The sequence below is a fragment of the Peromyscus californicus genome, unplaced genomic scaffold, assembly GCF_007827085.1.
Source record: "Peromyscus californicus insignis strain IS unplaced genomic scaffold, ASM782708v3 Scaffold_11__1_contigs__length_118956290, whole genome shotgun sequence".
NCBI lineage: Eukaryota > Metazoa > Chordata > Mammalia > Rodentia > Cricetidae > Peromyscus > Peromyscus californicus.
Genome location: NW_026294402.1, coordinates 54,321,713 through 54,339,149, shown reverse-complemented (window position 1 = coordinate 54,339,149; position 17,437 = coordinate 54,321,713). Strand labels below are relative to the sequence as shown.

General features: G+C 35.8%; 1 protein-coding gene across 6 annotated transcripts in view; it reads right to left on the bottom strand.

Annotated features, from left to right (window-relative positions):
* Positions 1 to 17,437, bottom strand: part of Myo9a (myosin IXA) — a 232,981-nt gene that overhangs the window by 150,517 nt on the left and 65,027 nt on the right. For all 6 annotated transcript variants that reach the window (XM_052762736.1, XM_052762746.1, XM_052762755.1 and 3 more), the window contains exons 2-4: positions 12,682 to 13,592; positions 7,050 to 7,144; positions 1,857 to 1,919 (exon numbers count right to left, since the gene is read on the bottom strand). In XM_052762736.1, the coding sequence (XP_052618696.1) occupies positions 1,857 to 1,919; positions 7,050 to 7,144; positions 12,682 to 13,557 (1,034 nt within the window). In that variant the 5' untranslated portion in view covers positions 13,558 to 13,592. The remainder of the gene's footprint in view (positions 1 to 1,856; positions 1,920 to 7,049; positions 7,145 to 12,681; positions 13,593 to 17,437) is intronic.

Below are 17,437 nucleotides of genomic sequence, written 5' to 3'. Positions count from 1 at the left end.
CATTGCTACTTCATAACTGTAATTTTGTTACTGTTATGAATCACAATGCAAATATCTTGCTTTTCCGATGGTCTTGGGTGACCCCTGTGAAAAGTTCTAATGACCCTTTCACAGGGGTCATGACCCACAGTTTGAGAACCACTGCCTTAGAGCATTGTATCTTATGAATACAGACAGAAAAAAATCCACACCAAAATAACAGCAAACCAAATCCAGCAACACATAAACAGAGAATACATACATGCACTTGTCAAATAAAGCAATCAAAATAACAATCAGTTTGTAAACTCTGTATTGTCACTTCCAATTTATTCTTTAACCCAAGAAATCAAAATTATATCCCCACTACTCCATTATAATGTTCAAAAAACCACACAGATTGCTTATAGCATGAGCCAGAGCTTTGTGCATGTGTTCTACTGAGTATACCAAAAGCCTTCTCTCTATGTATTCAAACATCTCTAATAAAGATCTTCTCTTATTTCTGCTGCCCCCCCTCTTTCTCTCTCTCTCTCTCTCTCTCTCTCTCTCTCTCTCTCTCTCTCTCTCTCTCTCTCACACACACACACACACACACACAAACCCACTAAATTCTTAACCTAATCCTGCCAATAATTCATTTTCATTATGTAGTTAGTCATTAATTACTGAGCTTTTATTACATATAAGGACCATGTTAATCCTGTCCTAAATAGTCTTTCAAGGCCAAATATGGTGTCCTACACCTTTATTTCCAGCACTCAGGAGGCAGAAGCAGACAGATTGCTGTGCATTTAAAACCAACCTGAGTTCCAAGATAGAAAAGGCTACAGAGTAAGACCCTTCATTAAAAAAAAAAAACACCTAAATAAATAAGTAAAACCAACAGGCATGGTGGAGCATGCCTTTAATCCTAGCACTCAGGAGGCAGAGGAAAGTGGAACTCTGTGTGTGAGTCCAAAATCAAGGCTGGTCTACAGAAAAAGTTCTAGGACAACCAGGTCTGTTACACAGAGAAATCCTGTCTCAAAAAAAAAAAAAGAAAAAAATATATAGATACATATATAAATATATTTAAAAATTTTAAATAGAAAACCTTTAATTTCATTTAGGCCTTGAAACACACACAGAAAGATTTTAAGTACATAAGAAGAAAAGGAAGATGTCCAAAGTATATATACATAAGAGTTCAGGGATATTTAACTTAACACTCTGGGTCATAACTTTATTGTTAACACACGGACATGTGAAGCAATTAATTTACCTTGAAAAATTTGGTTTCTTCAACTGAAATATGTAACATGTTTCATTTTTAAGTCCCATTTACCTCAAATATGACAATGGAATTAAGAGCTTTTATGAAAACTCATTTTGTTTGTAGTTGATTTTGGAGAAAGTGTCTAACACTATAGCCCCAAGCTGACATGGCACTTACTACATACCCTAGGCAAGCCTTGAACTCATGGTAATCTTCCAGCCTCAGCCTCCCAAGTACAGAGATTAGAGGTGTGAAACACCACACCTAGCTTATTACTACTTTCAAATGAGAAGAACACTAAGAAATACGAGAAAAGAAAGACCCATAGCTTATAAAGACAGATGGCTCTAGGAAGAATGAGTTTATCATGCAAAAAACCACTTTCCTGTTCTCAATTTATCTAGAACTGAGAAAGAATAACAGTTCTGCATATCCAATAAAAATCTCCCAAATGCCTTTAAAAGGAAAAATAGCATTCTGCCCAAAAAAGAAATAGTAGTTATATATAAAAATTATACATGATATACAGTGAATTAAGGGTGGCAGTGTACAAAGAATCTAGAAGGGAATCTGTGTGGTGCTGTAAATTTGATCTAATTATACAAATAAAAATATTTACCTTTCATTATGCTCTTGATAAACAAGTCTAGATTTCTCCAGTAGATATTTTTCAACATAGGCCCTGGAAGAAAATAAAATTGGTTGACATAAATAATAAAAATTGGTTTAGATAAGTAAATAATATAGTTTAATATATGGTAGATTTTATTTATTTAGACAGTTCAAAAGTATAAAGGAGCATTCTCCAGATGACAGCAGTACATTCATCATCATAATTGTTATAGATATTAGCATTATCCATGTTAAATTCTCAAAAAACTATCTATGCCATAAAATGGCTAGAGAATGAGATAAGAAGGTGAACTCTATCAAAAGTAAATACACTATAAATCCCTATTTCAAAAAATAAACACAAAACCAAAATCATAAACTAGTAATCAGCAACACAATCATTTTATGAATATGAACCCAGGTCTGATTTCACTACAAAGATTGACTTTTGATTCTACTACTTCCTAGACATCTCTTTTTTGTCCATCCTAATCCATGAGTTCTACTGGTACAAAAGTTAGTCGGGCGGTGGAGGCGCACGCCTTTAATCCCAGCACTCAGGAGGCAGAGACAGGCGGATCTTTGTGAGTTCGAGGCCAGCCTGGTTTCCAAAGCAAGATCCATGAAAGGCGAAAAGCTACACAGAGAAACCCTGTCTTGAAAAAAAAAAAAAAAAAAAAAGTTATCAGTTCAGAGAATGAGTTAGTCAAACTATGCCACGACATTTACCTGCTCACCATAATGCTGAGCACATTACATGTGTCTGAAATTCTACTTAAAACCAGAATAGAAAAAGAAGGGACAGGTGAATTAAGTATTGCTGAATCTATCTAGGATGTCCTTGCTCTATTTAATTGTTTTCTCTATTTTTATGTATATCTGACTTTTCAAATAAAATTATCTAAAATTTGCTTCATAATGTCAAGAAGAAAATTAAAAATATAAACTTTATTCAATTTGACCAAACTGACCACTATGACCATGCTATAACCACTTTTTCTTGCTCATTTACTACAGTCAACTAACATAAATATCTATTTCCCCCAAAAGACAATGAAAACCAAGGCAAAGAACATGCTTATATGTTTTTTTATCTTCAATATTTAGAACAAAACCTGATACTCAAAATGCACCCCATATATATGCTTAATAAATAAAAAAATAAGTTAATAATGCTCAATACATATATATGTTTTTTACTGTGTATTTTACCATAGAATAAAATGTTTATACTTTTTAGGTAGTCAACAGGAGAGCCTGCATTTCCTTCAATAAAGGAAACTAGACATCTACTTTCTAACAAAACTATCTTAATCAATGAAGAAATACAGTACTATCTTCAAGGTTGAAAAGCAATGTACATGACTTTACCTATTGCTATTCTCTTTTAAAACACAACCAAAAGCCTAACTCCTACTTTAAAAACTACCAACTGAGCCTTTGAAAACTGGTAAGTCTTAAAAATCAAGAAAAGAGGGCTGGAGAGATGGCTCAGAGGTTAAGAGCACTGACTGTTCTTCCAGAGGTATTGAGTTCAATTACCAGCAACCACATGGTGGCTCACAACCACCTGTAATGAGATCTGGCGCCCTCTTCTGTATACATAATAAATAAATAAATAAATAAATAAATAAATAAATAAATAAATAAATAAATAAATAAATAAATAAATACAAACTACTTGCTTCAGAAAAAAAAAAGACTATTTGCTTCAAAAAAAAAAAAAAAAAAGTTGGGAGGCAGAGGCAGGCGGATCTCTGCGAGTTCGAGGCCAGCCTGGGCTACAGAGTGAGTTCCAGGAAAGGCGCAAAGCTACACAGAGAAACCCTGTCTCGAAAAACCAAAAAAAAAAAAAGAACAAAAATCAAGAAAAGAAATGATCTATGAAACTGCCATTGAACATCTCTCCTGAACTTTTGTGGTTGCTGATGACATTGGTTTTAGGTTCTTCACAGACAGGCCAAGAGGTTGTATACACGTAATTTTGGCTTTTTTTTTTTTTTTAATGCAGAAGTAAATAAGACTGAGCATAAAATAGCATAAAAAAGAAAAGTAGAGACCAACCTACTTAATAATAGGAACACAAAAATCATTACAAAAACCATCAAATAGCCGGGGGGTGGTGGCGCACGCCTTTAATCCCAGCACTCGGGAGGCAGAGCCAAGCGGATCTCTGTGAGTTCGAGGCCAGCCTGGTCTCCAAAGCGATTTCCAGGAAAGGCGCAAAGCTACACACAGAAACCCTGTCTCAGAAAAAAAAAAAAAAAAACAAAAAAAAACCATCAAATAGAGAAATAACAATTTGTATGTATGTGCATATATGCCAGTGTGTTTGTACTGACCAAGTAAAGCTATTTTTCAAGGAATTCCAAAGAGCTCAGTATTAGAGAAAAAAAAAGGGTTGGGGATTTAGCTCAGTGGTAGAGCGCTTGCCTAGCAAGCGCAGGGCCCTGGGTTCGGTCCTCAGCTCCAGGAAAAAAAAAATACATACCAATGTATCTCAGACAGAAGACATGTTTATCTACATAGATCCCATAAACACCTTTGATAAAATTTAATAAGTAATACTAACATAAACTCAAGACAATTAAAATCAATGCTTAATTAGTTAATACAATAAAAGTTCTTGAGCTAGAGTTTTACTTAATGGAGAAAACGGTATTGACTTAAAAGACAAAAGTAATATTAGTGATATTTGTAATGGCTTAGCTTTTAAATATCCCCACAAAGGCCTACAGGCTAAAGACTGGCCGGGCGGTGGTGGCGCATGCCTTTAATCCCAGCACTCGGGAGGCAGAGCCAGGCGGATCTCTGTGAGTTCGAGGCCAGCCTGGTCTCCAAAGCGAGTTCCAGGAAAGGCGCAAAGCTACACAGAGAAATCCTGTCTCGAAAAACAAAAAAAAAAAAAGACTGAATCACCAGTCTACAGTGCTAATAGGAAGCAGACTGGGCCTCAGTGGAAGAAAATTAGGTAATTAAAATGTGCCCCAGTAGAGGATACTGGCTCCTCTCTTCCTGCTCTCTCTCCTTTGCTTGCTTTCTAGCCACCACGTGGTCTATCTCACAATCCCATCAAGGATACTCTGCCTTGCCACAGGACCACAAACAACAGAGTGAATTAATCAAGGGTTTATACTTCTGCAACTGTAAAACAAAATAAAATCTTTCCTCTTTTATCTTTAGTATTTTGTCACAGTGATGGAAAGTTGACTTATTTACATTTCCCACTAAGGCAGAATACCTTACAGAGAAGGGAAGGAAGGAAGGAAGGAAGGAAGGAAGGAAGGAAGGAAGGAAGGAAGGAAGGAAGGAAGGAAGGAAGGAAGGAAGAGAGGAAGAGAGGAAGAGAGGAAGAGGGAGGAAGGGAGGAAAAGGAAGGAAAGACAGACAATGGAAGGAATGATTTTGTTTTAACTCATGGTTCAGGAGACAGTCCATCATGACAAAGTGGCTCAGTTCATTGCAGTGGGAGCTTAGAATCTTTTTTTGCTGTTCTTAGCAGAACCAGAAACAGAGAGCTAGGGCCAAGAGTGGGACTGGGATAGAACCCTCAGGCCAGTCCCAAGTAAGGTACTAATCTTTTATAATATGCCTTGAACAATCAAGGCAACAACAGTAAAGTACAAACCATCCATCAAGGCACTAGATATAAAACTATAAAAACCAATAGCTTCACATACACACAAACAATAAGCAGTAAGAAAAATACAATATAAGAGAAAAACCACACTCATAATAAAATACTTAAAAATAAACTCAATCGAGCCGGGCGGTGGTGGCGCACGCCTTTAATCCCAGCACTCGGGAGGCAGAGCCAGGCGGATCTCTGTGAGTTCGAGGCCAGCCTGGACTACCAAGTGAGTTCCAGGAAAGGCGCAAAGCTACACAGAGAAACCCTGTCTCGAAAAAACCAAAAAAAAAAAAAAAAAAAAAAAAATAATAAACTCAATCAAATACACAAAAAAATTTAGTACTTTTAAAAAGTACAAAGATATCATCTCTAAAATAATTGCAAATTTAAACATTAAATCGATGAAGAAACAGCTATAAAAGAACTTTAAGTACACAGTTAGCCTAAAGAATCCAACGTGAAAAAGCAACACACAATATGATTCCAACTATATATTTTGGAAAGGTGATATGGAGATAGTAAAAGACCATGAGTTACCAAGACCTGGAGGATAGCAGGACTGAATAACCCAAACACAAAAGATTTTAACACAGTAAAATTATGCTGATATATTAAATGTAAATAGCATCTCTACATTTCTCAAAACCAACAGGATATACAACACAATTAGCAAACTTTAGTACAAGTTATGGATTTCACAATTAATAAAAAGGAGCAACAACACTGTCATCAGTTTTAACAGACCTTACTAACACAAGATGTTTGTAACAGGGGAAGCTATGCTGGAAGGGATGGGAATGATACATGAAAGCTCTCTGTAATTCCCATTTCCTTTTGCTGTGAATCTGAAACTGGTCTAAAGAATACTCCATTAATTTTTTAATCTATAAAATATATTGCTGGCACAATCAGATGACTAATCATAGGAACTGTAAGGATTTTTACTGTACCAAAGTTAATACCTTGACTGGGAGAATACTAATGTGGATATGTAGAAAAGTGTGATTATAGTGGGAAATACAATAATTAAAGGGCCATTTTCTGACTTGAAAATAAATTTTTGAAAATTTATAATATAAACGTAAATACATGCAATTGTTAAGTTAGCAAATATAAATTAAGGATGTTAAAAGTCATAATTAGTCTTAAATTTTTCTCAGTTTGAACCCACCAAAAAGTGAGGAAACAATTTTTATGTAGATACCAATGTCATAATACATAGCTTATGAAACGAGTTATAACTAAAATAAAAATATGCTCCATGAGCTGGCAACATAACAATTAAGAGCACTGGCTGCTCTTTCAAAGGATCTGGGTTCCATTCCTAGCTCTCACGTGGCTGCTAATAACCATCTGTAACTCCAATTCCAAGAGATCTGATGCCCTCTCTTCTGTCCCCCAAGGGCACTGCATTCATATGGTATACACATACACAGAAAATAAAATAGATCTTAATATACATACGTGTGTGTATGTACCAAACATGTATGTATGGACACATGTACTTAATATATATACACATATGTTTATATGTACCAAAATCTATTGCTTCTAAGCAGCAGTACTTACCCAAGTACAGTGCCTGTTTCTTGGTAATTTACTTGAATAAACTTGCCAAAACGACTTGAATTGTTATTATGAGCTGTCTTTGCATTTCCAAAGGCCTGTCAAAATAAATTTTGGTTTTATTTAAAAGTAATTTTTAAACATTGCTTGAAAACTAAAGAAAAAACAGAAATCAATTGATTTATATGTTTAGAATCATTCAGATTTGAGGTAGAATAAAAGAAAGTAATGAAAAAGCTGGAAAAAAAGTAAATTTTCACTTTATACTAATTCAGTAAAATAAACCTCAATTTTTACAACCTAATATATAGGACTAAAAAAATAACTCAGTTGTTAAGAGCACATGCTATGCATGTATATGATCTGAATTCAGATCACAACACTCCTGTAAAAAGCCCAGTGTGGCGCAACACAGCACTTTTAACGCCAACACAGCAGGTAGACAGAGAGGAGGAAGGCTGAGGTTTAGTGGCCATTTCAACTAGTTCCAAATGCAGTGAGACCCTGTCTCAAAGGAGGTGAGAGTGGAGAGTGACAGTACAGAACAATGTCCTCGTCGGGTCTCTACTTCTATGTCTACAGGTTCCTGTACCTACACACACATATGCACACAACACACACATCCATACAGACACAAGATTATTAAAATAAAAACATGTTTCTTTAACGAAAACCCTGGCAACTTCACAGTCACAAGAGCCATGGCAACAGCCACATTTGTAAGCACCCAGAAGAACTCAGGAGGCCAGGATAATGGTGATGGCATAAATCACCACAGGACCAAATTCAACAAATATCATTAGGTAATTTTAAGTGGCATGGCCACTTAGAGATGAACCAGGGCTTCAGCCTAGCTGTCAACCTTGGGAAACTGTGGCCACTGGTCAGGGAGCAGACACAGGTAAGTGCCGCCAAAAACAAGACTGGAGCTGCCCCATCACAGATGGGGTGCTGCAGTCTGTCATCGTGAAGACCAAATGCTTATGCAGAAGAGCTGAGGACAAAATTAAGGATGTGAGGTAAAGTTTTTTTTTTTTTTTTTTTTTTTTTTTTTTTTTTTGCGGGGGAGAGGGAGGTTAAAAGTGGGCTGGTGGCTTGAAGTCACACAAAGAGGTTCATTAGTACTAACAAGTTCTTTTTTAAAAAAGATTAATCTCATTCATGTCAAGATATCTTCATATCCCAGAGACAGTCAATTTCTTAAGTTTATACTAAAGTATTTTGCAAACCTGAAATAAGAGGCTAAGAATATAGTAATTATATAAAAACTGATCATTCTAGAAGTATATAAATGAAGTTTCAGTAAGGTACTCTACTTTCTATTTAAAACAAAGCTATTGAACAGATGACAAAAGAACTATAAACTCCCTGTATCATCACCCAAAGTATACACCAGGCAATGGAATAATGAATGGCCAGCAATAAAGAATGAATGAAACAAAAACAATGATGAATAGTCAACACTATGCTTAAAAAAAAAACCTAGACATAGAATACAATTATATAATCTATCTACATCCAATGCTAAAAAAAGGATAAAACAGTAAGTAAACCAGAGGTTGTCTGGGAATGGAGGTAGAACTGGGATATGTCCACAGGGGACCATGGGTTGATAGAGATATTCTGGGGTCAGCAAGATGGCTTAGGAAGTAAAAGCCCTTGCCAGAAAACCTGAAATCTGAGTTTGATCACCAGGTCTCACATGGTGGAAGGAGAAAACTGACTCCCAGAAGTTGATCTTTGACTTCCACATATGTGGTTGACACTCACACATCTACACATATACAGAAACAAAAATACTTTAAAATTGTAAGATAGTATGAAGTTTTATTATATGATAGTATAATAAAGTTAGATAGTTAGATGGTATACTGGCTGGTTTTGTGTGTCAACTTCACACAAGCTAGAGTCATCAGAGAGGAAGGAGCCTCAGTTGAGGAAATGCCTCCATGAGATCCAGCTATAAAGGCATTTTCTCAATCAGTGATCAATTGGGGAGGGAACAGACCACAGTGCATGGTGCTGTCCCTGGGCTAGTGGTCCTGGGTTCTATAAGAAAGCTAGATGAGCAAGCCAAGGGAAGCAAGACAATAAGCAGCACCCCTCCATGGCCTCTGCATCAGTTCCTGCCTCCGGGTTCTAACCCTGCTTGAGTTCCTGTTCTGCCTTCCTCCAATCATGAAAAGCAATGTGGAAGGAAGTATAAGCCAAATAAACCCTTTCCTAACGAACCTAAGACAGATGGATAAATATTTTTATATATTTATGTATTGATTAAATTGTACATTTTAAATATATCTTATTAAAAGTTATAATTCAATAAAATTAAAACTTTTTAAAAAAGCAGGAGCTGGTGGTGTATTTCAATACCACCAAAAATAAATAAATAAATTATCCACTGCCTAGAAGAGTAGCCTATTCATAGTATCTTTAAAGACTTTGATTTTGAAATGATTCATTGAACGTTTTTCTTCTTGTAAATATCAATAAGAATCACATCCTTCTAATTACACACACACACAGCTGAAGAGATAACACTTAACTGACACTTCATACTACACTTCTACTCCAAAAGGTTATCAGTGTAGTCAAAACCAGAAGCATGGACCTGAAAACTTGTTAGAAATACAAAATTTTAGAACCTGCACAGTTTTGTCAGAAATTCTGGGGATAAGGTCCAGCAATCTGTGTTTTAATAGTTCAAACACAATGTAACGTCTGAGAAACATTATCTATCTAGTATGCATGTATTTCAATTATTATTTTATTAAAATTATTATTAAATTTTAATGAGTACTAGAAATTATACTACAATGACATAGCAAATATGAATTCCTGAAAATCTCTAGAAATATTGCTTGTGAATGCTTATAATCCCTTATATCATTAAATAAGTGATGGGGAGAGGTTGGATGCTCAAACACAATCAAGAAAACTCTGATAGACACATACATACATCCACTGTGTCACACACAGTGGTGAGATTTGAATGTCTCAAATAATTTGTCAATTCTGTCCTTCCTTTGTCCACTATAGAAGACATTTTTCCTAAGGATTTATAAAAATGTCACAAAATGAAAAAATGTAAAAAGGTCTGTATCATTTAAATGTCATATGCTACTTTGGTTTAAAAAAAAAGAGGAAAACAAGCAGGATTAGAGGAAAACAAATGTTGTTTCATAATATACTATTATTATTTTCACATGTGCAACTTTTTTGTTTGTTTTAAAAACAATCTCACTGTATCTCAGGCTGGTCTAAGATTTACTATGTATGCAGTCCAGGTTTACCTTTAACTCTAGATTCTCCTACCTCAACCTCCAAAGTGCTACGATTACAGATTTGCAACAACATGCCTGGGCATACAACATGTTTAATCCTATCCAAAACTATAATGGAAGAAGCCAAGCAGAGCTTTCCCTGTTATGTTAATTTTTTTATTAGAATACAAGTCTGTCAATCAGGTGAAATCCTTTGGGACCATGTTGAGAGAGTCTTGTAGACACTTCATCACAGGGTTATACAGATGGCAAATACATGTGAGGAAGCATGCTCAACAACACTACTATAGGATTTCATTTTTAAGACCTCAATGTACCTAATACAGTGCCATTATGCACCTATCAGAATGGCTAGAAGAAAAATGGCAATGACAAATGCTGCTGAGGATATGAAGCAACTAAAACATTAATATGTGCTAGTGAGAAATGACAGAACCACTCTACTTACACTATGATACAACAATCCCACTTCTTGAACACTGAGGTCAATAAAAATATCAGAATAAGAAACTCTGAAAATCTTCCTTCATTTAAAAAAAAAAAAAAACAAGAAAGCAGACAAGAACTGTCCAAAGAAGACCTTTTAAGAATTTTATTAAGTAGTCAAGATTTTCAATAATCCTTATAGATGGGCACTTAGAACACTGGCTAAATTTTAGGGTTTGTTATTTGTTTTTAAATAAGCATTGTAGCATTTAATCTATTACTATTCATTCTTCCCTACCTCCACACTAAGAGTACCAATTTCTCTAGTGGTGTCTACAATACTTTACATTTAAAAAAATGATTTTTTATATATTCTAGACACCACTAGAACAAGAGATGAGGTACTTCCAAAGCACTGTTCAGAATTCAGCCTGTCCAGCATTTCCCTGGAAAAAGCTAAACTGACTCACTGATCACTCACTGAGAACAGCCTCTCCATACCCATTATCACCATGTTTGCTACTCCAAAACAATCAGAGGCAATTTTTTAAGCACTAAAAATACTTAAGGTGCTAATAATGGGGAGGGAAGGAGGACTTCATAATTACAAGTATAAAATAGGCTAGAAAAGATATGAAAGTCAGGACTGGAGAGGCAGTTAAAAGCACTGGCTGCTCTTTAAAGGACTAGGGTATAATTCAGAGAACTCTAATGGGGAACTCCAGCTCCAGAAGATCAAATACCCTCTTCTCCTCTCTGGCCTCTCCCAGCACTGCATACATGTACACACAAACATGCATGCAGACAAAACACTCATACACATAAAATAATATAAAAATCAAAAAATAGTTATTAAAGATTGTGTCCACGTAGAAGCCAGTGTGCATGCAAGAGGGTTACAAATGTCAGAACATATGTATGCTCAGGAAAGAGCTCAGACTTGTGCTTGAATGTGAGGCTGCATGATAGCAAAAAATAAAAGGGAAAAGTCAAGTTGATATTTACCAGGCTGAGGGTGAAAATAATGTTTCAACAAGCATATAAAACCTCAAAGAAAAATCTAAGAGCATTAATATGTGTAGGCACATATTAATTTAATTATATCACAGAAAACAATGGATAATTATATGATCCCATGCAAAAAAAAGAACACAGTATTTAGAATATTAGTTCAGAAGTCATGAAACAACAAAATAGTAGTAACAAAACTACTAATCACAACTCCTGAGGAAATCTTATTTCCAGAAGTATCACATTACATTAAGTTCTACTTTTCACCTTCTTCCTTTGTAAAGCCCAACACAAACAGAATTTTGCCCTGCTTCTTTTACCTTTGTAAAGAGATAGACTACTATTCTCAAAGAAATGGTTTTTAGTTGATTTTTCTTTTGATGATACTAATGATAGAATCCATGGCGTGCACATACCAAGCAAGTCCTCTATCACCGAGTTACAACCCTATAAGAACCATTTCCAAAAATAAATTATTAGGAGCACACCTGTCTTGTTTTTTTACCGTCTTAGAGGTTCCCTTGGTCACTAAAAGTGATGTCTATTCTTATAGTTTTATTTCATCCTCTCACATCTATCAAGTTTTTCTTGAAGATTTAAGAAAATTATTTCTAGCTGGGTGTGGTGGCACAGGCCTTTAATCCCAGTACTAAGGAGGCAGAAGTAGGTGGATCTCTGTAAATTGAAGGCTAGCCTGATCTACATGGTGAGTTCTCAGATAGCCAGGGCTATGTAGAGACTCTGTCTTTTTAAAAAAAAAAAAAAAAAAAAAAAGAGGGAAAGGGGAGGGGGGGGAGGGAGGAAGGGAGGGGGAGGGGGAGAGAGAAGGAGGGGGGGGGGGAGAGAGAGAGAGAGAGAGAGAGAGAGAGAGAGAGAGAGAGAGAGAGAGAGAAATTGTTTCTATATATATACCTTACCTCAAGTACTGGTCCAGCTCCAAGAATAATTTGTTCTACTCCGCTAGCAAATCCTTTTTGACTGAGTGCAGTAAGGTGATGAATAAGAAAGTTTGTGCTTTGTGTCTTCCCAGAACCACTCTCTCCTGAAATCACAATACACTGATTCTTTTTGCGCTGAAGCATAGCATGATAAGCTACATCTGCCACAGCATATATGTGGGGTTCAAGTTTTCCCAACTGGTGGTTATCATACATTTTGACATATTTGGGGTTATAAATAGGAAGAAATTTGAATGGGTTAATAGCTATTAGAATACTGCCAACATAAGTATAAATTTTTTCATGCTTAAAGCGATTCCGTAGGTTTTCTAAGAGAGTTTTCTCATTCAAATCAGGTAAGCTACATAAATCATCAAAGTCTTTCTGTTGAGGCTGTGGAAGAAAACCCCGTTCCATCATCCTGCGGCGTTCTTCGGTTACCCGTAGCCATGATTGGAGGCTACCATAATGAATTGATCCATCAAGGTTTTTTTCTCTCAGAAGAAAGCGGTAGTCCTCTCCACTCAAGCGATTTTCCAAAGCCATTCGGGGCCACAACATCATTCGTTGAACTGGACAGTCCGTTGGATTGAGTATCCATTCTTCCCCACCAAATTCCTTTACCTCTGCTAAAACGTAACATTTTGTTTTGTCTAGATGAAGTCTATTTATAAGAGAGTCAATCACCTCAGCAGCTGTGGAGTTTTTTCTGGCAGGAATTGGACAGTAAATTGTCCCTTCTGAAATTGTCCCAGGATATATCCGTAATGTATGTTCATTATCCTCAAAGCGTCGTCTTCCTCCATCACTTACATTCATATTGGATCTTGTCCCATCAGAACGGACAGTATGCATTCAGGACTGGGCAAATCATTTTCTTGGCAAAAGAACTGGAACATAAAAGACAAAAACACTGAGCAGTCACATTGAATATTGTTTTCTGTGCCCAAAAATGAAAGCCTTAACAAGCATATTGACTGCAGCTTTCTGAACACAAAATCCCAATTCTCTGTATAAGAGCAAGTATTAAGGAAAGCATGGTGGCACGTCCTTGCAATACCAACATTTGAGAGGTAGAGACAGTAAAATAAAAGAGTTCAAGGCCATCATTAGCTATCTAGTAAGTTTGTGGTCAGCCTGAGTTATGTAAGATCTTATTTTCAACTGGGGGGGGGGGACATTTTGCAAATAGTCTCACTGAAACCATATAAGATTAAGTTTTACTATCAAATTCAATATACTTTCTAAAAACAATAATATATGTACTGCTGTTTTGTTATTCAATAACCCAAAAAGAAAAAGCAAATTATTTTTCTGCTATATCTTTGAAGAATCTCACTAAAGACTGAATTAAGGGGACAGAATAATCACACGAAGCTAATTTTATACACAAAATCTCTTAATGATAACACAGAAATAAGAAAGAATGCCATCAAAGGAAGAAATGTTTTGTGAAACTCACTAAAGCAGAAATTAAAAGTCTTAAGCAAGGAAACAATAAGAAACCTACTATTTAAACATTTTCAAGGAATTCTGGCTCTCTGCTCCCTTACTCGTGGTCAAGAAACAGAAGTGATTTAATAGGGGCAACTCAAAGATCATGCCCTGAACTTGCTAAATTGACAAGATTATACAAGCAGGTACCATGACAATATACTAACCCCCTACATGTTGTCCTTCAATGCTACTATTCTACTATTTTTTTTAAGATTTATTTATTATTATGTATACAGTGTTCTGCCTGCATGTGTCCTGGCAGGCCAGAAAAGGGCACCAGATCTCATTACAGATGGTTGTGTTTTTAAATATTTTATGTGTATTAATGTTTTGCCATGGGTGTTGGATCCCCTGGAACTGGAGCTACAAACAGTTGTGAGCTGCCATGTGGGTGCTTGGACTCGAACCTGGGTTCTCTGAAAGAACAGTCTGTTCTTAACCACTGAACCATCTCTCCAGCTCCAAAATAGATTTTAAAAGAGTGGTTCATTTTATTTTGCATCTCTCTGATTATTAGTAAGTCTGAGTTACTCTAATCCTTTCATTTGCCATTTCAGCTGCTGGTTTATTTATTTCTCTTTTATGAGTTGTCTTGTCCTTATCAATCTGAACGAGTTTTTTACATATTATTATGGATATCAATCATTTTTCAGTTGGATATGCAGAATATATTTCCTAACAACCAGTGGCTCATGTTTTAATTATATTTTTCTGTATGTATTTTGTGTGCATGTGCCAAGGCATGCAGATGAAGAATTTATGACAACTTGCATTTTTACTTAGTTTACATATCAATATTGTAAACAACTGACAACATAGCTGGGCAAAGTAGTACAACCTGTAATCCCAGCACTTGAAGAGCAGGGGTAGGAAAATCACTACAAGTTCAAAGTCAGCCTGATCTAATACTGAGACCCTGTCACAAAAACAAAATTTTTTAAAAGAAAAAAGAAATGACATCTTATTGACATTATCTTCCTTTTGTGAGCACTATGCTGTGGTTTTTTCTTTTTAATTACATTGTATTTTTCACTTCTAAAGTCTGTAATTTCCATATGCACCTGATCTTATGGTGCCCATTTAAATTTCTTAATGCAAACGGTATAGACTGTGCTCAAAGGTTTCAGAGAGGAATAAGGACGGCAGAGAACTGGAGACCATTCATGTTCTTGCTGGGCAAATAATCTGGGTGTATTCTGTATCCTGAAAACTTGACTGAGAATGAATTAAAATGCATTTTGCGTTATGAGATAGCTAGCTACAAGCCTAAGGAGGTTAGGGGCAGAATGACCAATTTGAATAGGAAATCTCCACACAGGGCTCATGTGGTTCACTCATTTGGCTCACAGATGGTGGTAGCACTGTTTGAGAGACTGTGGAATCTTTAAGTGGTGGGCTGCTGGTGGGCAAGACTTGAGGCTTATAGACTGCCTTCTCTTCTGATAAAACTCTGCATCCTGATACTAACATGTTATGCTGCAAACTCTCACCACTATGGACAGTCTTAGCCACCATGCCTCCCTCACCATGAAACTGAAATAAAGTCAGTCTTCCCTTAAGTTGCTTCTGTCAAGTATTTTGTTCCAGAAACCAGAAAACTAATTAATGCACTTTAAGTGAAATAAAAATTCAAGGCAGCATTTGAGGGTAATTAAACTATTTCAAATAGCTTATTAATGTCACTATTATCCTAGGAAAAATATAAAATAATAGGTCTCAAAGAAGTCCTAAAACAAGTTAAAGCAAATGTATTAAACTAATTTTCACTTTGCCAAAAAATAAATTTTGAGACACATAATTTGGTTTTGAAAAATGCTACCATAATTGAAAGGTATTTTTCTTATAGACCGTAAAATGCTATTCCCTAAAACATAATGAGAATATGCTTTTTATGACATGATAGATTTCATTTTAAAGCAACAGAATTTATAAAACTGTACAATGCAAAATATATTCTAAGCTTAAGCAAAGATAAAAATTTATTCTGATAATTTAGATAATTAAAGTAAATAATGGGATTGGTATAGAAAACTGGAACCAAGAAGTGACATCACATCTGTGATAAACTTGACTGTCAGGTTCTTAGAACTTTATGAGCTTGTTTGCAGTATGAAGAAAGAAGAGTTTGAAGCTGGAAGCTAAAACTATTAACTTAATTGATTTACTAGAGCTATTAACTTAATTGATTTACTATAATAATTGACAGATCAATGTTAAAAAATGATTTATATGCATATAAACAGAAGAAAATTTAACTAATTATCCATATGCAATGAAGCAATACTCTTCTAAAACTTTGGGATTAGAAGCACAAGAATCAGGGATCAAAGTCATTCTCATATCACAGTAAGTTCAAGGCTATCCAGGGCCACCTGTATGCATACACACACACACACACACACACACACACACACACACACACACACACACACACACACAGAATGTAGTGACAGTTGCTGTGGTCAATCATGAATGGTTTCAGAATTCAGCTTATAATGATACTCTAACTAAACTCAGAAGAAAAGAATTAGGGTCAGGCTGGAGAGATGGCTCAGAGGTTAAGAGTACTGACTGCTCTTCCAGAGGTCCTGAGTTCAATTCCCAGCAACCACATGGCGGCTCACAACCATCTATGAGATCTGGTGCCCTCTTCTGGCCTGCAGGCATATATGCAGGCAGAACACTGTATACATAATAAATAAATAATCTTAAAAAAAAAAAAATTAGGGGCTGGAGAGGCGGCTCAGCAATTAAGACCACTGGCTGCTCTGGCTGCTCTTCCAGAGGACGAGGGTTCGAGTCCCAGCATCCACATGGCATTGGCATCCACAGCTCATTACAACTGTAACTCTAGTTCCAGGAGTTTTGACTCTTCACACAGATCTACATGCAGGCAAAACATCAATGTACATAAAATAAAAATAAATAAACTAAAAAAAATTTTTTCTTAGTCAGGCGTGATGCACATGCCTTTAATCCAGGAGGCAGAGGTAGGTAGATCTCTGAGTTCAAGGCCAACCTGGTCTACAAAGCAAGTTACAGGACATTCAGGACTGTTACACAGAGAAACCTTGTCTCAAAAAAAAATGAATTATAGGTGAAGTGGGGGCCAAAAGAAAAAAAATATGCAAAATAAGGAATACAATTTCCTTTAAATTATAATTCCATTTAAAAGATTTTAATGCAGCAGTAGGTCTGTGCTCCTAAATTTAATTGTTAAGAAATTTATTATACTGCA